The 24,151-nt window shown below is 31.7% G+C and overlaps 1 protein-coding gene across 6 annotated transcripts in view; it reads right to left on the bottom strand.

The window, feature by feature from the left end:
- The window catches only part of LTBP1 (latent transforming growth factor beta binding protein 1), a 421,971-nt gene that overhangs the window by 24,996 nt on the left and 372,824 nt on the right, over nucleotides 1–24,151 (bottom strand). For all 6 annotated transcript variants that reach the window (XM_031951251.1, XM_031951252.1, XM_031951253.1 and 3 more), the window contains 7 exons: nucleotides 20,419–20,544; nucleotides 17,614–17,757; nucleotides 7,697–7,882; nucleotides 5,849–5,935; nucleotides 4,356–4,484; nucleotides 3,535–3,675; nucleotides 2,162–2,332 (listed from right to left, as the gene is read on the bottom strand). In XM_031951251.1, coding sequence (XP_031807111.1) covers nucleotides 2,162–2,332; nucleotides 3,535–3,675; nucleotides 4,356–4,484; nucleotides 5,849–5,935; nucleotides 7,697–7,882; nucleotides 17,614–17,757; nucleotides 20,419–20,544 — 984 coding nt within the window. The remainder of the gene's footprint in view (nucleotides 1–2,161; nucleotides 2,333–3,534; nucleotides 3,676–4,355; nucleotides 4,485–5,848; nucleotides 5,936–7,696; nucleotides 7,883–17,613; nucleotides 17,758–20,418; nucleotides 20,545–24,151) is intronic.

Here is a 24,151-nt window from a genome sequence, read left to right as displayed (position 1 = left end):
TGGCCAAGAACAAGTATAATTCCTCTTCTATGGAGAAGCCTCTTGAGTAAATGAACACAGCATTAATGCCCCCTCCATCCTCTCTTTTTTACCACTACAAATTTTCTGAAAGCTAAGTTACTTGGACCAACCTTCATGTGGTAAGAACTCAATGTTTTTCACCAATTTGCTTTCCCTCTGCTGACTAAGCTTTAGCTTATCGATGTTTTTCTGGAAATGTGGCATGTAAAAATTAAACTAAATATTCCAAATGTGTTCTGGTCAAAGAATGGTATAGTATAACTTTTTTTTTTTTAATACTATGCCTCTCTGAAAACTGTTTAAAATTACATTAATAAAAAGTAGGAGGGACAGAGAAGGACTTAATATATGCTATTCCAAAAATAGCTAATAGTAGCACAAATCTCCCATGGTGTTGTAAGGATAAATATAAGATAATGTTTATGATGCACTTTGTAAACCATATAGCATCATATAAATGTTATAGCACAATTTAAAATTGTTTCTAAAGTGATAAATAGAAACTATAAAATTATTTTAAATATATATATTTTAACCAGAATCATCCAACTCCAGTGTATTTTGATGACCACTAATTCTACTACAGAAGATTTGTTAGGGCATTTTCTTCTTTAAAGTAATTTTATCCCAATCCCAATTTTGAGAAAAGAATTAAGAAAAAGATTTTCCCTAAACTAATTTTCCCAAAATTTGAAAAAAAAACTTTATTGGACAACAGTAATCATCAAAGGAGTACATAACAGTTGACAAAAACAACAACAAAATCAAGCAATTCTGAAAAACAACAATCCTATCATTTCACAAATAAGGACAACAGGCATGTCCTAGATGAAGGCAGTGATTTGTTCAAAGACTAAAGTACAGTATTTTCTTTTAAAGAAGTAGCAAGTAACACTCAACCAGTTACTACTGTTAGTAGTGATAAGAGGGAAATACAAACAAGTACTCCTATTTCACTCTATTTTTCTAGGTCTCTTTTCTCCCAACTTCCTTTTTCAATCTTATCTTCAGTTCTCTCTTTTGGGCAATTAATGAGAAGTTTGTTCAGTAACAAGCTGAGTAGACAAGGACTGATATCTGGCCCAGCCTAACTCCTTTAATAGGGCAGGAAACAAGGTTTCTGATACCTGGTCCTTTCTTCCCTGGACCAAAGATATTTAAACTCCTAAAATCTGAAAGTAAATATACTTCTCATTAAATTGCAAGTTAACTTCTCACTCTCCTATTTCCCTGATTTCTCTGTTTTTGTTTCCTTTATCACAAATATATTGGCAACAACTGAAAAGTTATTTAAAGCAATCAGACACAAAGTGGCTTTAGTCAACTAATCAAGAAATATTAAGATCCTCTTTTTGTCTAAAAAGACAAAAGTAAAATATCTCCTGTCCTCAAGGAGTTTACATGCTATAATGAAAGATATGTTCATATAAAGGCATATACAGAATACATATGAAATAAATATAGAATAATTGAGGAGTTGTGTGTCAGAGAGACAGAGAAACTTCATTCTTAGCAAAGAGCAAAAATGAGAGAGACAGATAGCCATCGACATGAGGAGAGAGAGAGTAAAAAAGGAGAGAGAGAGAGATCTGAAAATTTAGAAATTTGGGGAGATTAATAATACTGTGGTGATTCATGTGAAAAATCCTTTATAGAAGATTCTCAGGAGGATCTATAAGAATTGCACAAAGTGAGATGCATGGATCACAATCTATTCTGGTGGAAGATGAATCCAAATTCAGGTCACAGTTACACTGCACTGGAGTGTGCTATAGTGGTTTACATGGCTCCATCCTTTCCCTATGTCCATTTGCAAACAAACTAATGAAAGGCAAAACACTTAGGCAAAAAAATGAAATGATTATCTTTTCATCACTGGCTAGCTATTCCACAACAATATAGAAGATAACCTACAAAGGGATTTCAAAAGGTGTTCTATCTTAATGATTGTATTCAACGTAGTTTGTTACCTTTGTAAAATTATGTATTTTATTTTATGCACTTAAATAGTTCTGAGAAGAGGTTTATAAGCTTTACCAGATTGTCAAATAAGTCCAAGACACACACACATACACACACACACACACACACACAATACCTACAACCCAGGTTAAATAGAATTAAACCGGACTTTCCTTACCTGAATCCTTCATAGGGCAAAGAGCACATTGCATGCCCCAGGCCTCTCCATACAAACAGCAACATTCAGTGTAAGTTGTCTGCTTCCCAACCAGTGGTCGGCTACAAACATACTCATCACTGAGGTGTTCCCAACAAAGATCCTGATAGACATCAGTTTCTTCCGTTTGTTCTGAAAACACACAATCCTATCACTATTATTCTCTTGTTCTTATTTCAAAAGTATAAGTTAATGTGACACTGGAACTCATATCTTTTTTTTAAATGGCTTTTTATTTACAAGTTATAAGCATGGGTAATTTTACAGCATTGACAATTGCCAAACCTTTTGTTCCAATTTTTCCCCTCCTTCTCCCCCTGCTCTCCTCCCCCCCCCACCCCCCCGCCCATGGCAGGTTGACAATATATTTTAAATATGTTAAAGTATAAATTAAATACAAAATAAATATACATGTCCAAACAATAGAACTCATTTCTTTTTTAGCAAAACAAGGAAATTGACTTAGATGACCACTAAACTTTTCTCTAGAAAGTAAACTACTGTAACTTATTATTCCCAATTTTAATGTTTCTTTTATTACACATTCTTTTTTTTAAATGAAGTAATATACCAAATATGCCTAATGTTCAATCATACATTTCTCTGACTCTTTCCAGTGGCTCCTTATAACTCAGTGCATTAAGGTTGAAGCATAACTCATCTTCCATAGAAGGGTCTTTGATACTTTGTCATCTAACTATGTTTTCTTTTGTCAAATGAATACTAATTCCTTCTAGTATAGCCAGATAAGTCTACCTGCAGTATCCTAATTAGGAATCTCCCTCTTCCCCCTTTGAGAAGTTTAAGTTTTCCCTTAGGCCTAGAAGAGTTCTTCCTTTACACTCTGTTTTCTTATTCTATTTTTGTTATTCCAAAAAATATATTTTTGGTTATTTTCTTGGGAGTTTATGACATTAAGTATCCTAGACAACAATGCTCATTACCTGGGAATTTTCTGTTGCTTTATTACTTGAATCGCATCAGGGATATTCTAAATAACCTACTTCACTCTCTTGTTCTAACTGTTCATTTTAAAAATGTAAATGAATACAATGCCACAATTCTGACCTGCATAGCTTGCATTCGTATTCCTTGTAATATAAAACCTAAATCAAGTGCCATCCAGTTCTTAGTTGACCATCTTGATGAAAAATTTATCAAAATATCTTGCATATTCATATATATCTCCTAAAAGAATGTAACATTCTTGACAGTGAGGATTCTTCATTATTCCTATTTGTATCCTCAAAGGCTAGCAGAGCACAGTGCCTGACACATAGTAAGTGATTAATAAATATGTATTAAATGATTTCTATATCAAAAACAGAGCATACCATTTGAATCTGTTGGCCTTATGCATCTCTTTTCTGTAGAGTCCAGCACCATTGGATGGGTACAGAAACAGTTATAAGATCCTTCAGTATTTATGCACTGACCATCAATACAACTGTTTGGGTCCTGACATTCATCCATATCTTAAATTAAAAAACAAACAAATAAGCAAAATCATATCTCATACATTGCTTAGTAGAGACCAGATTCTTGAGTGGTTTCTTTCAAACAATTATGTCAGTACTAAAGTAGAACAATTCTTATTTCAAAATTTTGTATTCTAACATAAAACAAAAAACAAATAAAGAAAACAAAATCTTACTTTCACTTCATTGAAACAGTGACATTCTGATGTCACTGAATCTGCAAAGAATATATCTTTGGCCAGATATTCTTTGACATAAAAGGTAAAAAATCTTAACTATAGTTTCAAAACTATTTTCCCTTTACTGTGTTTCTCTAGTTAATTTACATGATTTTTTCCTTAAGTAGAAAAATTCTGCATCAATGTAAAAAAAAAAAAAACAGAACTAATTCATATGGTACAAATAATGAAACAGAAGATTGTACATACTATAGAAACACTTCAGTTGCTCCAATGGCCTAAAATATAATTCTATATTGAATATTGACTCTGACATGTTTGTAGAACTGAGCTAAAAAAATAAGTTTCATTCCAGCAAGAGATCCAAAAAATATTTTGTGTTTTTCTAGCACTTGATTTGGAAGGTATAAGGGGAGATGAAAAACAGCTTTTACTGGTTGGACCTACCTATTTACTTTTTCCATATTTTTTAATAACATATGGTGCAATAAGACTTACCAAAACACTGCAGTTTGACGGGATCATAATATGTTCCTTGCTTACAGTAGCATTCATAGCCAGGCTGAGTGTTCAAACAAAAGCCATGTTTGCAGATTTCTTGACCAAAAAGCTGACATTCATCTGCATCTATGGGCAAAGTTTCAGGGAAGTTTATGATAATGAATCTATCATCACACTTTCATTATTAGTTAGTTTAAAAGAAAGGATTAATCATTAGATTCTTCTATTTTGAAATATCACAGGCATAGTTCTACTCAAGCTTGTCTTATAAAAGTAAAGAAAAAGAAACTCTTAAAATTATGAAGAAATAATCAGAAAAAACTATCACTAAAGCAAATAATTATAAGAAGAAAATTACAAAACAACCCAATGAATTCAGCAATAATTCCAAAACGTCAGTGTAAAATATCTGTTGCAAATAAATACATTCAAACACAAGAAAATACTGTGTTCCTATCAACTGATAGGGATACAACTTTATGAAATGAAGAATTCTCAGGAAAAATTTCTATGGCAGAATGTCATTGGAATGCATATTTAACTGTGTGTCTCTTTTAAAGAAAAAAAATGCAAATAATACCTTATTAGTGAAATGGCTAAAATCACAAAATGATGTGGTGGTCAGAGCTTCTATTTAAATACTAGTATTCACTTTAATGAGATACAGTGATATTGAAATTATTTTAAAAAACAATATATTTTCAAGTTCTTGCTTCTTCCATTTTTAAACTGAAATTTAAGTGTTCGTTAAAATATTATAACATTTTTCATTTCTAATTATGAAGCAAAGAGAAACCAATATTTTCCATCTTCAATCAAGTCTTCTATCCCTGCAATTAGAAATTCAGTAATTTGCAGAGTTTCATTTTCATTTGCTAAGAAGTTCTACCGCTGGCTCATTAAACTACTTAGCTTTCCACAAATAAATAGACTAGAAAAATATTTTGAATCATTTACTTCGCTAGTCATTAAGAAGCTCATTGTTTTGAGGTTTTACTTTGAATCCATGATACCTTTCAAAGCATTATTACCCCTCAACTCCCCCAAAAACAAAGAAAACAAAACAAAAAAAAAGAATACACTCCTAACAATATAAAAAAGTAACATCACTGAATATACGTTTATATTTATAAATCTAATTTCAGCTTACTTCAAATGAAAGAGGAAATAGAAAAGGGAGTAAGGAGATTTCTATTTCTAGACCTACTTTCTTCTTCATTTTGTGCCCTTTTCTCTAGTAGTAACAAATCTTTAATGTACTAATTTGATAAGAAAACTCTACTGGAGATCACAACAGCAAAATCACAACTAATAATAATATATGTGATTTATGATCTCTTTTTGTGAAGAGTTTTTTCTGTCTCTGCCAAGAAAAAAAAATGACAAGAACTTTTAGTATTATGCAACATTATGCAATAGTATTATACAACAAAAGTCAAGTTTTTATAAGACTTATGTGCTTTTTAAAAATAAGTGATAAATTCTCTCACCTTTGTAGTTTTGACCAGTGACAGTATGGGATGAGTGGCTAGTAGGAATAAAACCTTTTCCTTCAGGACACATTTCAGTGAATTCAGCTAATTCCAGAAAAGAGAAAAATCATTAAAATAAATAATTTTGTGATGGAAGAAAAAAAAAAAACAAATCTACCTGTTGATGTACTAAGGCTTATTTATTCTATGCATGTCGAATATCCCCAGTATAATGCATACTATTTGAGGGGAGAGAGTGTTATTTTTATCTTAGTATTTTCAGTCTTTCTCATAATAGGCATTAAATAAATGTTTGCTGAATAAATTAAGACTTTTTAAATTTTTCATGCTCAATTAGCTTTAAGAATAACCTTGTCCAAGTCACAGATGTCAGTCGATAAACATTTATTAAATGCCAACTATGTGCTAGGCACTGTCCTAAGTACTAGTGATACAGAAAAAAGCAAAAGATCATTTCTACCTTCAAGGAGCTCAAAGCTAATGAGAAACAATAAACAAATATGTACAAATAAGCTAAATAACAGAATAAGCAGAAATAAAAAGAGGAAGAGCACTGGAAGATGGGATTTTTAGTTGAGGTCTAAAGGAAGCCAGAAGCCAGCAAGAAAAGAGGAAGGCAAGCATTCCAGGAATGGAAAACTGCCAGGAAAAATGCCAAGAGAAATATTGTCTTATTTGTAGAACAGCAAGAAGGCCAGTGACAATGAATCAAAGAATACAAAGCAGGGAGTAAGTTGTAAGAAACTGGAAAGGTGAGGGTAGAGTATGTTATACAGGGCTTTGAATTTAAAACAGAGGAATTTGATTTGATCTTGGAAGCAAGAGAGCCACTAGAATTTATTAAATAGAGAAATGACATGATTGAGCTGGTGCTTTTGGAAAATAATCACTGGTGGCTACATGGAGGATAGATTAGAGTAGAGAGAAACTTGAGACAAGTCTCTGAAAGCTGTTTGCTACTGCTATGTTGTCTAATATGTTATTGATATTGTAATAGTCTAAGAATAAGTTAATAAGACCTGCACCTGGCTGGTAGCAATACCAGAGGAGAGATAGGGATGAGTTTGAGTCCAAAATCTCTAAAATAAACAAAACAAATAGACAAACCTAATTTCATTTTATGACCACTTAAATGTAAGACATTCTTTGGGTACTAGAGCTCAAACTCTGAATAATGTCAAATATCTTATTATTTCAAAGGTTCATTAAGGAAATATTAAATATAAAAAGTCAACTCATTTGACATTCTTATGTCAAAGACCTATAATTTGAATAGAGTGGGAACTCCTGCCACTGAGAAAAGTTTAATCTTGTCTATCATTTGTAATCTTTGAGAGTTGTTTGAAGTTCTGAAAGGTTAACTATCCCATGGACACAGAGCTAATAAATATCAGAGAGAGGATTTAAAACAGTTTTTTGGCATTCTAAATCAAATAGTTTATCCTTTATGCCAAGCTGTCTTACTCTAGATGTTATTATACAAAGAATTACACTAGTCTGCCATTCATTTAGCTGTTAAGTACTAAAGTGGATATTTTATTTTTAATATCTAAAACAGTATTATCTCTCAAAAACTGGCCAGCAGTCAAGATAAGGCCAGTCTCTCTTGGATCTTACAGTAAGAAGTTTAAATACTGAAGTGCTACATTTGCCTAAATAAATCTGATCTAAAATTTGACATTAATATAAAGAACCACTTAAGTTCTAAATCTTTAAATGGTCCTGTGATATGGAACTAGATAACAGAATTCCATTGCTATAATAAAAAATGAAATGAAAATAAAAACTATTTACAAAGCTCATTGGTAGCATCAGCAGGGAACAAACCATTAAGCATTTCCTTACCAGTTCCAAAGACAGGACATGGGAAGATCTCACAGTTATCTCCCCATCCAGCACCTAATGTGCAGCAGCATTCTTGCTTAGTAACATTGGATGTCAGCACATTATCACAGAAATTGGCATCATTTAAATTATAATAGCATTCTTTCTTTTCTTCTTTTTCTTCTTCAGGTAGATCTACTTCTGCCTCTGAAAGCAGGAGAGGGAAGGGTAGAACAAAGGAAAAGGTGTGTTTAGGATGACTTGCAAAATCTATAACAAGGAAACAAGAGGATTCCAAAGAGAATCATTTAAAAAAGGACAAAGGCATACCATGACCATAACATGGTTTTCTATCTTCAGTACCAGATTTTTTGTTTGAGAAAAACTTACCTACTAAATGTGGATAGATATTGAGTTCAACAGGAGGTTTATAATGATACATTATAACTTTTAACATTTAACATTTATATATTTTTTACATTTAACTTTTATATATTACTAAACATTTAATTTTTATATAATAATTTTTTTCTGGAAAATTCAAATTTTTCAATTCATGAAGTTTCCTTCCAAAACTGGAGAACATACTTTAGCAGAAAAATGCCTACTTTAAGCAATGGGAATTTATCTAACTTGCATAGCTTAGAGGATGACCTGGACATTTAAAGCACGTGCGTGTGCACGCACATACACACACACAAGTATTTGCCATATTTCCAAAGCCTCTTTACAAGAAAAAAACTAAAGGGAAAAAATAGAAAGGTAAATGCATTGACTAGAATACTACAAAATAATTTTTTATTACTGAGTTTTTAAGCCAAGTCTCAAAATGGAAACCCCAAAACTGAGAGTTTACTCAGTAAGTTTATTGATAAGCATTTATTAAATGCCTACAGTTTCTTAGGCAATGAGTGTCCAAAGACTCCCAATCCCAAACAAGTTTACATTCTATTGGAAGAAAACAGTATATTCAAAAGAAGTAAATACAAAATACATAACAAAATAAACAGTGATTGGTAGGAGGCACTAAGGAGAAGGTGATATCAGGAAAAGTCTCTTAAAAAATCTGGCATTTAAACTGAACCTTGAGGGAAGACAGGTTCCAAGAAGCAAAAGTGAGGAGGGAGAGCAGTCCAGGTTTCTGGGAAAAAAAACCTACAAAACGCCTAGTTTTTGCAGCCTTGGAAAATTGCAATTCAGAGTCTCAGTTTAATTCTGTATAACAAACATAATCCTTAAATTTTCAAAGTGTTTGGATTCTTTATTGTTATGTGATTACAAAGGAGTGCCAGTAAACAAAACGAGTGACTACAGAAATTATTCCTTGAGAACTCCCTCCCTGAAAATCTAGGTAAAAGAATGTGTTGCATGATCTTTCTTGACTGCTCTTCCAATGGTACAGAAGCTATGGCCCCCAGGAGACCTATGGGGGAAACAAGAGGAGAAACCACTAGAGCCAAACTTATTTTTTGTCTTTTAAATATGTTTCCACATTAGTCATGTTGTGAAAGAAGAAACTAAATGGGAAAACTATACACATAAAACAAAGTAGAAATAATATGCTTCAATATTCATTAAGCCTCCATAATTCTTTTTTTTTAGATGTAGATATCATTTTCCCTTGTGAGTTTTTTGGAATGGATTACTGTATTGTTGAGAAGAGCTAGATCATCACACAATATTGCTTATACTGTGTACAATGTTCTCACTTTACTCAGTATCAGATCATGTAAGTCTTTCCAGGGGTTTTAAAAATCTGCCTGCTCACTATTTTTGCAGTACAACAGTTTTTTCCATTATATTCGTGGACCACAATTTGTTCAGCTGTTTCTCAACTGATAAGCACTCCTTCAATCTATGATTCTTTGCCACCATAAAAAAGAGCACAGTAGCCCTTCTGCAAGCTTCTCATACCCTCACTTGCTTATCATTTCCTTGCTGTATTTGTATATTGTAATAAAAAGCACAAAGAGAATGGACTTATTTGAACATAGCACCATTGGCACCTTAAAGCAAGCTAAATTACTGGCTTCTTTCCTAATAGATAAAGGTAAAATAACATGCTCACTTTGATTATATAGCCTTCATATTACATAGCCACATATCTCTGGTAGTTGCTGAAAGAAGGCTTTCACTGTTTTGGGCAGATATTTTATAGCTGTTTACAGGAGGACTTTTCTAAGGCTTAGGAGGTTTTTCCTTTTTTTTAGTTCCCTGTTAAATTTACCTCCTTTTAATTTAGAAAAATTGAGAGGCTTCATAATTCATGAACACCCTAGCAAAAATTGTTGGTAAAAATTTTAGTTCTAAGGAAATGCTATTAGAGCTCTATTCTAGTATGTCCAATCAATTTAATACAACTAGCATATAGTCTTAATCCATTCAAGATTCATTTGACTTTAAAATGAATCCTTAGAAAATAGTCAAGGATTGATGAAAGGTTCTCTAATTTATAATCCAAGCTATAATGTTACAACTGGTTTGGGGGAAGAGATGTCCCTCCTGTTCATGGTGTGAACATACTGACAATTCAATCACATTTATAATCATGAAACAATACACAAGACTGTCAAGGACATAAGTGACGGCATGTTGAATGATTTTTAGGGCACTAATCAGCCACAAAGTTTTATGTTACCTGATACTGATAATGTCTAAATTAAGTGTGGAAGATTGTTTTTGGCCTTGACTCACAAGAGAATAAGCCATTAATAATTCTAGTTGAGGATAAATGTGGGCCTCTTATTTTTAGCTCAGGTTTATTAAAGTTAGGGATAAAACACAGTAGTTTCTTATTTCTTATATTCCCTGTAAGGAACAAATAGTTTTCATCTTTCTTAGGAACAAAGAAAAGAAGTGCTTTGCTAGTGAACAATAAATTAGAAAAAATCCTCCCATATTTTCCCAACTGTATGGCTATGTAAGTAAGTTTTCTTGCTTACTTATGGTATAAATATTTATAATCATATAAATATAAATATGAAGGTAGTATTGTCTCCAAACAAAAACCTAACTGTCAGGCAGAAACTAATCTTTTGTTCCTCTACCAAACATGCCTAGAAAGTTCTTGTACTCTGAAAGTAATTGGCCCTTATGGCTCTTAATGGTAGCTACCATTGCTGGAAAAAGATCTTGGGCTCTCTGTATATCCAAAATCTATGCTGTCATTCAATATAGAGATGGTGATACAAAATCAGCCCTAGCTACTTTCATTGTCAATAAGTACCAGAGCTATATATCATCTCCAGTCATTAGTTTTGCCAAATAAGGGAAATGAGTTTTCAAAACCAGCTAGCCCTTTCTCATAAAAGACTGCCTTTCACAGTCACTATTTACTCAAGTGTTATCTATGGACAAGTTACCAATACTTATTTTCTCATCAAATTCATGGAAACACAATTTCCTGATGCTCCCAGACTCTATCATAATTTGCTTTAGAAAGTCCTTCAATAATACCCTAAAGGATCTCCTCCTAGATTAAAGATGGTACAAGACTTAGCCAGATTTTTCTCTTGATTCCTAACAAGCTTTGCCTGCCTGAGTTCTGTAACTGAGAATTCCAATCTCAGCAAAGCTGTTTGTCTTTGCTTTATGTGAGGACAAATTTAGGAGTCCATTATTTAGAGGCCTGGGGTCTTCCAACTCCCAGCTACATTGATTCTGTATTTTATTGCTTTCCCTTTTCAGGCTAGCACACCTCTATGTTTGAAAGCAGAAAGAGAAGGGGGGAATAAAGAAAAAAGATGAATTAAGATGACTTGGCAAGATCTATAACAAGTAGGAAAAGATGATTCCAAAAAGACTCATTTAAGAAAGTTCAAAAAAATTCTGTGGTCATTAACATGACTTTCTTACTCAGTAGCAGATTACCATGATAAACCCTTCTTCGATTTCTCCTACAAAATTACAACTTTCTTTTTGTACCTTCAATAACACCACTAAATCAGTCAGATTGGTTAGCTTTTCTAAACCCTTGGATGATATATATTCCAGAAATTCTTGAGCTTATCACTCAACCTATTCATGAATGTAGGGGAGGGAGAGAAAAAAGAGAATCAGTGCTAACTTTTTCTCAGAATAAAATATCTTAAACTCTCAGAAATCCATTTATGCATTCAATAAATAGCCAATTTTCCCCTAATCCCAATCCCTCTTCCTTTGAATATATTCAAAATGACCCCAAAACTCAACTTCCAGTACTACCAAATTAAGCTGAAATCATTATGATCTCCTAAAAATAAGTATCACTCACACATGAATAGAGAAAAGCTTCCTTACTGATTTTTAAAATGTTTTTATATTTATCTGTCTCTTACAAAAGCATCCTGGCATGTTAGATATAGCACTGGACTTGGACAAAGGAAGTTGTAGCAATAAATTCTACTACAGATACTCATTGTATGACCCCAGGCAGGTAGCAATATTTCTGAGATTCTATCCTCATCTATAAAATAAAGTGGCATCTACTTTTTAGGTTTGTTGGGAGAATTAAATGAGACAGTATACATAAAGCATTTTAAAATCTTAGAATGCTAAATAAATCCCAGCTATTAATATTACTATTTATCCAATGTCCCCTGTTTCCAACATCACACTTCCTTTCCCTTTCATATATGTTCCTGAATGTCTTGTATTCTACTTAGTGCATATAATTCATCCTTGAGAAATAGTATATTATACTTGTTAACAACATACCATATATTTTCTTATTGTCCTCTGGATCAAGAGGAAATCTGTATGTCCTAAAGTTATGATAAGTTATAAGACTCATAGCTTTATACAGGAGAATACTTGTCCGATGGGCCTTTAAGGCACAAACTAGGTTGAGGATTATTGAAATGACTTCCAAATACCACAAAATCTATTAGGAATTAAATTAAGATTTGTGTCTTAATTTAAAAAAAGAAACAAATTTGATTTTGAATACGTTAGTAGTATTTTTTGTAAACACTCCCTACTTGCCCTAGATTTTTTTTTGCTCTAGACCATGAAATGAAATGAAATTTGTTGTATTTTTCATTTTCCTTGAGAAGAAAGAGTATGGATATTACATAAGGGAAAATGACCCCTTAGAGAATTATTGTATTCATGTTTTGTATTTCTTGTTACTTGTTCTCCCTGTATTTTCTGCCCAGAAGTTTAAAAGTCTACTGTTTACACAGCTGAAGTTGGAGGTTATTCAGATTCAAGCACTCATCAGTATTAGGAAAGAGAAATCATTTAAAATTATTCATCAAAAGTCGTCCTGTAGGAAAAAGTCACAATTTTTCTATATTGTTAATCTTTTGGTAGTTCGTTTTTGTGCAATGTATTTTTTAACAATGTATTTGTCCCTTGGAAAAACCTGATTAGTAAGTGTTTCCCATGTTAACTTCAGGATTTCTCATGATTTTCGTTTACTGTAGCCAAGAATGGAAAATGTCAACTGGAGGGTAGTTATGAAAGACCAAATGTTTACATCTTTATGCATTTCTGCAATAAATGAAAATGTGTCTTGTTTTCTAAAAGTCCATGAAATTCATCGACCATGCAAATCAGTTTACATTAGTCATATACCCTGGACCTAATAGAAATTTAATCAACTATTTCTCTTCTTAAATTAATTTTCAGTTTAGAAAAGAATTTGTGTTAGAAATGAACTTGATATTTAGCACATAAATTTGTGCTCCTTTACCTTTGTGGTGTGGTTAGCTGCAATAATAATAACTCACACAGCAAGAGTAAGTAGTAAGGTGACATTATTATTTTTCCCATTTTTCACATGATAAAATTGAGGCTTAAGAAGGTTTTGTGGATAAAAAGCCATACAATTTGTAAGGGCTGAGCCAGGGCTTGAGCCCAAGTTTATTGACTCAGAGTTCAATGTGGAAAGAACTAAAGAAGGGACAACAATAGCTTTGTTATTAAAAATAGCCATCTAAGAAATCCCTACCAATTCAATGCTTTAGCAAGTCTAACAGCATGTTTACATTTTTGTTTTTGTGTGTGTGTGAAGTGGACAAGATATAAATTAATTATTGTTCATTTTCTGAGTCCATGATTTGATGGTAGTTTGCCATAATGCTGGGATCTCTCCAGTGACTCCAGTTCCTTGCTATAAGTAAGAAATGATGAATTATTGCTACAGGAGTATTGTATACTATGTAAAAGATAGTTTTCATGAATTGTCGTATGTGGGAGGCAGCTTCACTTTTGTGTTTGCTGTTTATTTTCTTCTATGACTTTCCAATATTAGAATTCCCCAGTCCCTGTTTCTCTTTTGTGTTAGAATGCAGTACAGCTAATTAGTCCCTTAACAAGTCCAAAAGAGAACTTATTATATTTTTCTGAAAACCCATGCCTGCTCCATATTTTCCTATTTATGTTGGTAGCACCATAATTCTCCTAACTACTCAAGTTTACAGTCTTGGAAGGTCATCTTTTTACTCTTAACCTCTACATTTAATTAATTAAATCTTATCAAACTTACCTCTCTACCCACAGAATCTTGATCCTGATTTACTTATCACCTCTCACAAAAAAGTCTCCTAATTTTTCTCTATATTTCTCCAAATCCATCATTCAGAAATTTAACAAAGTGATGGCCCAAAGATTGTGATCTGAACATATCAACCTCACATGCAAAAATCTTTGAAGATGTTATTATTCTTCCTTCCACACACACATGTTATTATGTACTTAGTGAGTATTCTGTTTTGATATATTTGAATTTGCTCTCCCTACCCCCAGTAGAATATAATCTCCTTGAGATCAATAACAGTTTCTTTTTTGTCCTGTGACCCAGAAGCAGGAATACTACATTGCATACCATAGGCAATTATAAAATATATTTATAAATTATATTGTGTATATAATCATATATGTAAATATATTACATGTAAATATATTATATTTATACAAAGCATTCCGAGGTTGCAGAAAGACATAAAGATGCAAACATTTGTTTGGGGATTATAATACAAGAAAAACTAAATACTTTAGAAAGATAAGGAGAGAGAGTTAGGTAAAGATGGGGTTATTGATGCTGAAAGAAACATAAAGTACACTAAAGAGGGAAAAATAGGACAAGAAATATTTTGAGAATAATGAGAATAGAAAGAGGATACAATAAGAAAAAAAAGGGTAGTCACTTTAGGAAAATGTCTTAGGAAAACTTAATATCAATGATACATGTGTCAAGTATGCCTATAAAAATGACTTCCCTAATAATATAACGTTTAAAGCAAATATAGAATGCTGGGGGAGAATTAAAATGAAATCTAAAAAACATTTTTTTCAAGTTTAACTTCTAGAAAATCCAAGGTTCCAAATGCATTTCTAAGACAAAAGCCAATTTTATTCTATTTCTGCTAAGGAAAAGATGTAATGCTAAGAATACAAAGTGAAAGCACATCTTTGACATTTGAATGATGTTTTAAAAGTTATTGAGTGTCTCATTTATTATAATCCTGAAATATCTTAAATATAATTTTCGTCATCCTGCATAAAATCTTACCTTTATACAAATAAATTGAAAGGTTTTAGCTAAGGTGAACAATTTTGGTCATTAATTTTTTATAGTCTTCAATTGTAGGAGAAAATTTCTCTTTTTTTGAAAGGACATATTTTCCTACTATCTAACTACTTTTATGCCCATTACAAACATACAGTAAGACTTCAGAAGTTTTATGGCTCTTTACAACATTTGCAGTTTAAATACATTAGCTTTTCTGGTATTCATATTTATGCTATCAAAGGTACTTTTTTCCAATCAGAAATCATTTTAAAAACCTCTTTCAATGTTAATTTATTTCACAGATAGACTACTCTGCCAAATATAACAATTGACTGATGTTAAATGTGGTTTCCTGCTTTTTAAAAAAATACATATTCAAAACCTGTATTGTATCCCCAAAGAAATAAAGATCATGAACATTGTTTGAGCTCAATTATCAGGATCAAGTGAATGAATTTATTCCAACATCTCCAAAGAGTCGAAACATTATTCTTCAGTGTCTTTCCCTCCACTACTTATAAAGACTGGAAAGCAATAGAAAAAAAGACTAGGTTTTCCTACATAAGTATAAAATGAAAATGGAATTCTTTTGTTTTAGAATAATATATTGGTAATCACTGACATATTGTAAAATTATTTTATCTCAGCAGAACTAAGGTTTGAAGAAATATAACTTATACCTTAACCTTTTTTTTAGGCACTATACCCTAAGAAAAATTTGTTCTGAACCAATTTACATTTTAGCATCATCAACATTAAGTTTTTATTAGCTGCAAGATGCCAAGGACTCAAAAAGTTAAAATGGCACAGGAATATTCCTTCAAAGCATTTAGAATTTAATTGGAAGAACAGAAGAGGAACATATAATTGTTAAATATATACTGAGTGTCAGACATTGTGCTAAGCACTATACAAATACTATTTCATGTGATCTTCATAATAACTTTATAAAGTAGAGGCTATTATTATCCTCATTTTATAAGTTGAAGAAATTGAGTATGACAGAGATTAAGTGACTTGTCCAGAATCATACAACTAATGTTTGAGATCAAATTTTAACTCAGGCCTGACACTCTATCCACTGCATCATCTAACAGCATAACATAATCCTAAAAGGATAATACATAAGCAGCAAAAATATGCAGTATCTAGCTGTGTCTAATAGAAGGATATAAATGAGCATAAAGCAGAAAAGTAATTAAAAAGGAGAGAGCTGGAAAAATGATTTAAGAAAACCTAAGAAAGGAGAAATCGCTTTTTGCTATAATGGAAAATTATAGAGAAGGAATGTGGGTAATAGCTACTGTCATCAAGGAGGTAAAGACAGCTAGAGAACCCTTTTAGGATTTCTCCCACCAGTAAACATGATTTTCCCCCCTTTCCAACTAGGAGATCACAAAAAGCATTTTAATGCAATCTTCCACACAATTTACTACTAGAGCACATGAATATAGTCTAGAGATGACTGATTTTTAACTATAAGTAGAACTGCACCTTCCACAGGTTCTACAAACATTGAAGAGATTGAGTATGATCTTCTAACATGTTGTCTCTGCTAAGGATCAATAATGTACTTTGTTACCTTGCTTTGCACAGCTCTTGAGGAATATATAAAAAAAAATGATCATAGTATTGTTTCCATTATACCATACTGTTTCAAGGGGTTAGTATGTCTTTCTAGAAACAAATAACTGTTTAAAAAACAAAATGTGCTTAAGAAGGATCAAGCACTGAACTGCAAGTCAGATTATACTTGGAATACCATGTTCAGTTTAAAGCTAAATAATTTAGAAAAGGAGTAGGCAGACTGGACCAGAAAAGACAATCAGGATGGTGAGAGGATCAGAAGAATACAACATAATGATCTATTGAAAGAATGGAATTTTTATCAGAGAAAATCTAGAGAGACCATAATAATTATTTTCAAGAATCTGAAGGGCTGTCAAGCAGAAAAGTGATTAGATTTATTCCATTTAGTCCCAGAAGGAAAAATTAGGACAACTGGTAGAAGTGGCAGACAGGTAGATATAGGTTTTCTTATAAGAAAAAAACTTCTGAATTAGAGTAATTCAAAAGCATGGTAGGCTGCCAGGACAGTTATTTTACCCTTAATAAAAATCTTTAAGCCAAGCTAAATAAATACTTAGAGATACGTCAGAATCATTTCTTGGTCATATGATAAACTGGATAGCATCTAAGGTTCTGTACAGTTTGTGAACTCTGTGATTCTCCAGAAACTTTAAAATGTAAAGCAAGTTATTGTCAATAAAAGAACACCTATTTACTGGCTAACTGTCCCTATGGCCTAATCATAGTTCAACTTCAGGGCTCTTTCTTAACAATCTCAGGCTATTTTGCACAGAAATAGAAATATCATTAATGCATCATTTTAGGCCCATGAGAAAAGTCTTGCTACTTATATATAAAACTTTCTTGACTTTACCTGTTGAGGATCTGGAGCGGCACTGTCCAGTCATGGGATTATACTCCTGGTTTTCATCAGAACACATACAGAGGAAGGATCCTTCTACATTTTCACAGAAGGCTTCACCGCATATTCCACTAAGCATTTCACATTCATTCACATCTGGAAAACAAAGGATGAGTTGATTTGGACGTGTTCTTCATTAGTGAAAACTCTTTCTTTTTATCGAAACTCTTTAGGCTCATTCCAGTGTTGCGGAAAACAGAGATGGTCCCCAATGAGCAATTAAACCTTTGCTTAAATTTAAGCAAAGAGGATGCCTAAAAATGAGATTATTATCCGTACTGTAAAGGACCTGAACACTCAAAGAAAAAGTTCTTAAATCACATTCCTTGCATATGTTAAAAGATAAAGTTTTAAGGGACCTAAGATCCTATTCAGACATTCATGAATAAGTAAAGCTCAGTCTCATAGATGCTAAAAAATAAAAGAATTTGTAAGTTTCATAAAACTTTGCTGTATCCCCCTTGACTTTTTTTTTTATCATGATTACTTTTATAAAACATGACTCTAAAAAGCTGCTGTTCCATAAATTTAATATGTAATTCACATAACATTCAGGTTCTATTTCATTTGAAAGCTGCGCAGAAAGTAACTGCTCCACAAAATGGATATGTATTTAAAAAGCAGGGCCAAGAGATTATATAAATGATTTTTCTCCTTTCTACTTACCTCTCTGATGATTTTTTTACATGACAATTTCCTTTAGTTAATCAAATTCTTTTTTTTCATGGTTATAGTAAGATTACACAAGAAAGAGCATTCTTCATTCAAGAATTACGAAAGCACAAAAACCCACATAAATCTTAGGTTCCTGACTGACTTTTCTCACAATAGAATCACATCTATGATTCTATTTCCATTTTACCCTGCTTCCTGATCTTACCTAAAACAAATTTATTAATTAGTAAATAATTCAGTAAAATGTGGGAGCCAATTTTTAAACTGCAGATATGCTTTGATCAATACACAGACATAAAATAAGGTCCCTGAGCAAATCTTGAGGCTGTCCTTGCAGGATTAAGTAGGAACTCAGATTATCCAAAGTATTCAAGAAGAAAAAATAACTATCAAGTTGTAATTACTGAATAATTAATTCACTTTTTTCACAACAGTATATGGACTAATTTTATATGTACATGTCATACTATCAAATATATTTTAATGTGGAATTAAATTAATTTCAAGTATTTTTAATCACTTTCAAATCCAGATACTACTTACCTGCCTCTCAGCATATTAAAGAAAAAAATATAAAGCCTTGTTTTTCATCTATAAAATGGGGATAATGTGGCAGCTTTATTTCACAGCTATCATTAATTTTTAAATTTTAAATCGATTTAAAATATTTAAATTTTAAAATTTTTATTTAAAATTTATTCATATTATTATTGCTATTAATAATAGTTCACATTTATATGGTGTATATATATATATATATATATATATATATATATATATACACATACATACACACATTTTTAAAAATAAAAACAGACTTAGACCAACAGTTTCATGGAAACAGATCCCACAATCCCTCCCTGAAACTTCTCAGATAGTGACCAAGTTACTAGGAAAGTAGCTACTATATTGCAGTTCTATATTGATTTCTTAAGGGTGAGACAAACTTTGAAGCCTTTGACTAAAAACTCCAAATCATTCATTTTTACTAGAAAAATGAATTTCTTATGCCAAGTTCATTTAATTGTGAATGTGCTTTAATTGCAAATTTCCAAACTGAATAGTTAATGAATCCTATTCACAGACCATATGCCACTAGGACAAAACAACAATTCTTTTTCCAACTGAGGAATATAAAGACAACAGTTTAGTATTTCATAGAATCTTTGTATTATAATAATACACTAATTTTTTTCCTTCCACTTATATAACTTACTCTGAATAAGCTTCATAATGAATATAGCTTCCAGAAATCACTATCTGCAAAACACTCAGTAATAAACTATACATAAATATTTATACAAACATATACATATGTATTTGTGCATATACACACATAGACACACACACACACACACACACACACACACACACACACATATATATATATATATATATATATATATATTTCTATAGGAGCCTATGCCATGAGAATATATTCCAGTATATTTGATAATATTCAAGAGAATTTCCATTACCACCAATCCCAGAACATTTTCACAAAAAAAGAAATAAATCTACAAAATCATGTGTCACTTTATAAGACTACTGGGAAACAACACTATTACCAACATTCTTCTTTAAATATAGTGCCCAAGGTGATTGGTAAGCCAATCCCTATCATCCTGAATTATATTTCTGATAGGAAGTATTATACAGCTCTATTTATTTTGCTAAGAGTTTAAGCAGATGTCATACTTAAAGAAAATGAAAATCAAAATAATTTTTTAAAATTCAAAATTCCTTGATTTTCCAAAAGCATAATCCACTGCATCTTTTTAAAATAAATAAATAAATAAAAGGTCTCATCTTATTTGATAATCCATTTGACACTCCCTTTCATGCAGTTTCTAAAGAAATGTCTTTATTGAATGAACACATCTTCACAAAATATTTGATTCACAGAAGAGAAGATTAAATACTTATAGAATAAATATATTTCAAACTGATATCTTGATTAAATATTGCCTAACCAATATTTGGAGAAGCTTTTCTCCAAAGCAGAAGAGTGCTTAGTCTTCTGTTGACAAAATGAACTTTTTTTTATTAGGGACTGTTTTTAAAAGAATCCTAAAAACTCACCCACACACCCTTGTCCATCCTGTGGGGCCTGAAAGCCTTGATAACAGAGACAGCGGAAGGAGCCCGCTGTATTGTCACAAAAACCATGACTGTCACAAATAGTGTTGTTTACACATTCATCAATATCTGCAAAAAAAAGGGACATTTTCACATCAGACACAATAGGAAGACAGTTTAATAAACACATGACATTATTAATATATGGATATGAGAAAAATTATCAGATTATTAATAGATGTATGTTATTAATATGTATAAAAATAAATAATATGTATATAATGGCGATGTCAACATAAACATTTACAAAATTTTAACATGCAAAAATTTATAAAACTTGTTTTATAATTTTAATATGTTTTATAATTTTATAAAACATGTAAGTAAAATATTTTGCCTGACATTAATCAAAATTTGTTCCAAGGAAAAATAATTCATTTTGCAAGAACAATCAAAGTAATCTGTAACTATTATTTTCTAAGTGTTTCCATTAATAGTTTTCTATGGCAGTGCATTTTGTCAGTGAAAATATGTGCAAATATTATAGATAGAAATGTTTCTAATTCCTAGACACTGCCTACTAGAGACTCTTTCATCTACTAATATTTCATTTGTCTCTGTAGACATTGCCATAGTAGACATGCTCTACTATGAAGACTAAAGTAGGCAGAATTAAGAGAATAATAACAATAATAAAAAAGAAAGTAATTTATAATAATATAAAGTAACTATATTAGAACTCAGTAAACTACAGTGATCTATCTGGATGCCACAGAACTAATGATAAAGCATATCTCTATCCTCCAATAGATTAAAGAATGCCAAATTAGACATATACTGCATCATCTATTACTTTGATTTACTTTTATTCTAAGAAAAGTTCTATTAGCATAAATGAGAGACAGAATTGGGAAATTACATTTAGTGAAGGTGGGGTTGGAATAAAAACTACAGACCAGATACATAACTATGAATAATTATGTCAATAAGAATATAAAAATCCAGCAAGTACAAAAATTCACTGCTGGTACAGTTATGACCCCGTTCAACCACTTTGGCAAACAATTTGGGCTTGTGTAAAAAACTGGTCATGATCTTTGCCTTACTCAGGCTTCTCTCACTTATCAATTGTGAGGCCCTGGTCACATCAATTAAACTTTATTTGCCTCATTTTCTTCATCTGTGACATTGAGATAAATGTGACATCTTCATCCCTAGGTTGTTATAAGGATCAAACAAGATATTTGTAAATCACTTAGCAAGGTGCCTAGCATATCACAAAAATTTAAGAAATATTTCTTTCTTTGCTTCTTGACTCTTTGTCTCCTATGGAGTTATTTATGTAAAATATTTGTAGTAGTGCAATGTATAGCAGCAAAAAACTGAAAACAATCTACATGTGTCTATCCAATGACTAGAAAAACTAGATAAACAAATTGTGGTCTGTAAATGTAATGGAATAGGTGCTATATCATGAAGAAAACAAGTAAAAATAATTCAAAGAAATATGGGAAAATTTTTTGAATAAAGAACTCCCTACCCCTCTAAAAAACTCCAGTACCAGAACTATGAAATAAAGATAACTTTAAATGCCAATAAAACTTCAAAAAAAATTGGAAAACTCGGTCCCCACTTATAAATCATACTCTTGTGTTTTTTACTTAAGAAAAGAAAAAGAAATATTTTAAATACATAGATATATTGGCAAGTTCACATAGCAATACAATGTTTTAAATAAAAATTGCGTATTACACATTGAAATCACTCATACTTTGTTTTAACAACATATTTTGTTTATGAGAAATTTCACTGAGGGTCTGTATAATATGTTGAAAGAAATGTTTTGCATCTTACTCCCAAATTGGACTAACCATCATTCCCCCAAATACTCTATTTTTGCCTTTGTCTGCATTGTTAACTATGACTACCAAAATTAAACCTTCTTCAAGGTTCTGCTCAACTACATCTTTTCCATAGGCAAATCATCTTCACTCCTTTTGGGTCCTTTATCCCAAAATAAAAGGAATGAACTCACTGATATCTCAAGTCACCTCTAACTATACTAATATATACTATACTCATATGATCCTAAGCTTTCCAGCTATTAGTAATTCCTTCATCTTGTATAGTATCTACAATTACTTTTTGTATCTTTTTTCCTTTTCCCTAATAAATTGTTAGCTCTACTTCCCTAAGGCTCATCTATTAAAGATTTTATCAGATAAGAGGTATCTACCAATACAGAATAAAATTCAAGTCCATGATCCAGTGAAACAATTCCTAAGGCACATACTGAGGCACAAAGAGGTCAAAGGACTTGCGTGTCCTTGAGCATATACTTAGTACCAATGAGGTGAGCTCTGAATTCTGAGATTTTTTAGTTCAACCCCAGCACACTGACCTCTTCAGCACACTGCCTCCATCTCTTCTCTGAGGCAATCAATTTCCTATCTCTAAATAAATACCATCACAGGATCTGCCTGAAACGACTTGCTTAAAGTAACATCTTTCATGCTCATCCAGAAATGTTTACTTTTTTTATAAATCACTTGGATGAAAACAGAATATGCTTATAAAATCTGCAGATGACACAAAGCAGAGAAGGATAAGTAATACAACAGGTACCAGAAGCAAGGTTTTAAATTATTTCAACAAGCTAGAATGCTGAACTGAAACCAAGTTGAAATTTAAGAAGGATGAATATAAAATCTTGTGTTTAGATTAGGAAAATTAACTAGAAAAAACACAAGTTGAGAAAGATCTTGCTTAGTTGACAACTAAACATTTGAAAAAGAAAATGAGATTTAGTTGTACATAAGATTCATATATGTATACGGCGCATTTGGTTAAAAAAAACACACAACTAAAACTAAAGTACTCAAACAATGGTAATAATAGTATAGAGTCAAAATTCAAGGAACTAACAGTCTGACTTTTTTCTATGCTTTTCTAAAGCTATATTTTGCAGCAAATTGTTCAGTTTCAGGTACCACATCTTAAGATCATTTGACAAAGATTGCATCCAGATTAGGGTACCTAGGATAGCAAGAGGCAAAGTTTGTACCGAGGAGTAAGCAAGTGTTGTTTTGCATACTTAGCAACTAGTTTTTGCATAGTAAGGAGTAACACCTCTCTGAGAACAATTTCAAATTTCTGTATATCTTGATTCATATCCGTGAGGAAGCTAGACAAAGAGGAAATTTGAGGCCATAAAAGTCAGGAAGGAAATGCAATGAAAATTTGTGACAAAACCCTATCAAAAAAAGACAGGGATGTTCTAGACTACAATACAGTAGATGTATTTGAAATTAGCGAACGTGGTGCAAAATTCAAAAGGCAATTCTGATTCCTTTATAATTTTTGAGATTGAGAATAATAGTAATGTAGAAAATTTTGATAAGCAATTGTTTGGATTTGTAATAGAAAGAAAAAAGTAGGCTCAATTCCTACTGGTTAATAATGATTAAGCAAATAATGCTTTAGGGAAGTGATGTAAGAGCTAGCAGTTCTGTGTTGTCAATGATGAGCCCAGGTAATGTTTTAAAAAGGATGCATTTGTTTCATATCTAGCAACCTAAAAGCAAAAAAAAAATTTTTTTGTTAGCATTTCCTTTGATAATATAAATCATTTGATGTTGTTTCCCCATTACCATTCTTTCCAACATCCAGGACAGTTTTCATTAGGACTAAAATTGTAAAAATAAACCTAAATCTTGATAATACATGATCTATTTTA

Source organism: Sarcophilus harrisii, chromosome 2 (genome assembly GCF_902635505.1).
Source record: "Sarcophilus harrisii chromosome 2, mSarHar1.11, whole genome shotgun sequence".
Taxonomy (NCBI): domain Eukaryota; kingdom Metazoa; phylum Chordata; class Mammalia; order Dasyuromorphia; family Dasyuridae; genus Sarcophilus; species Sarcophilus harrisii.
The sequence above is the reverse complement of the archived record's forward strand: the minus strand, read 5'-3'. Positions and strand labels throughout refer to the sequence as shown.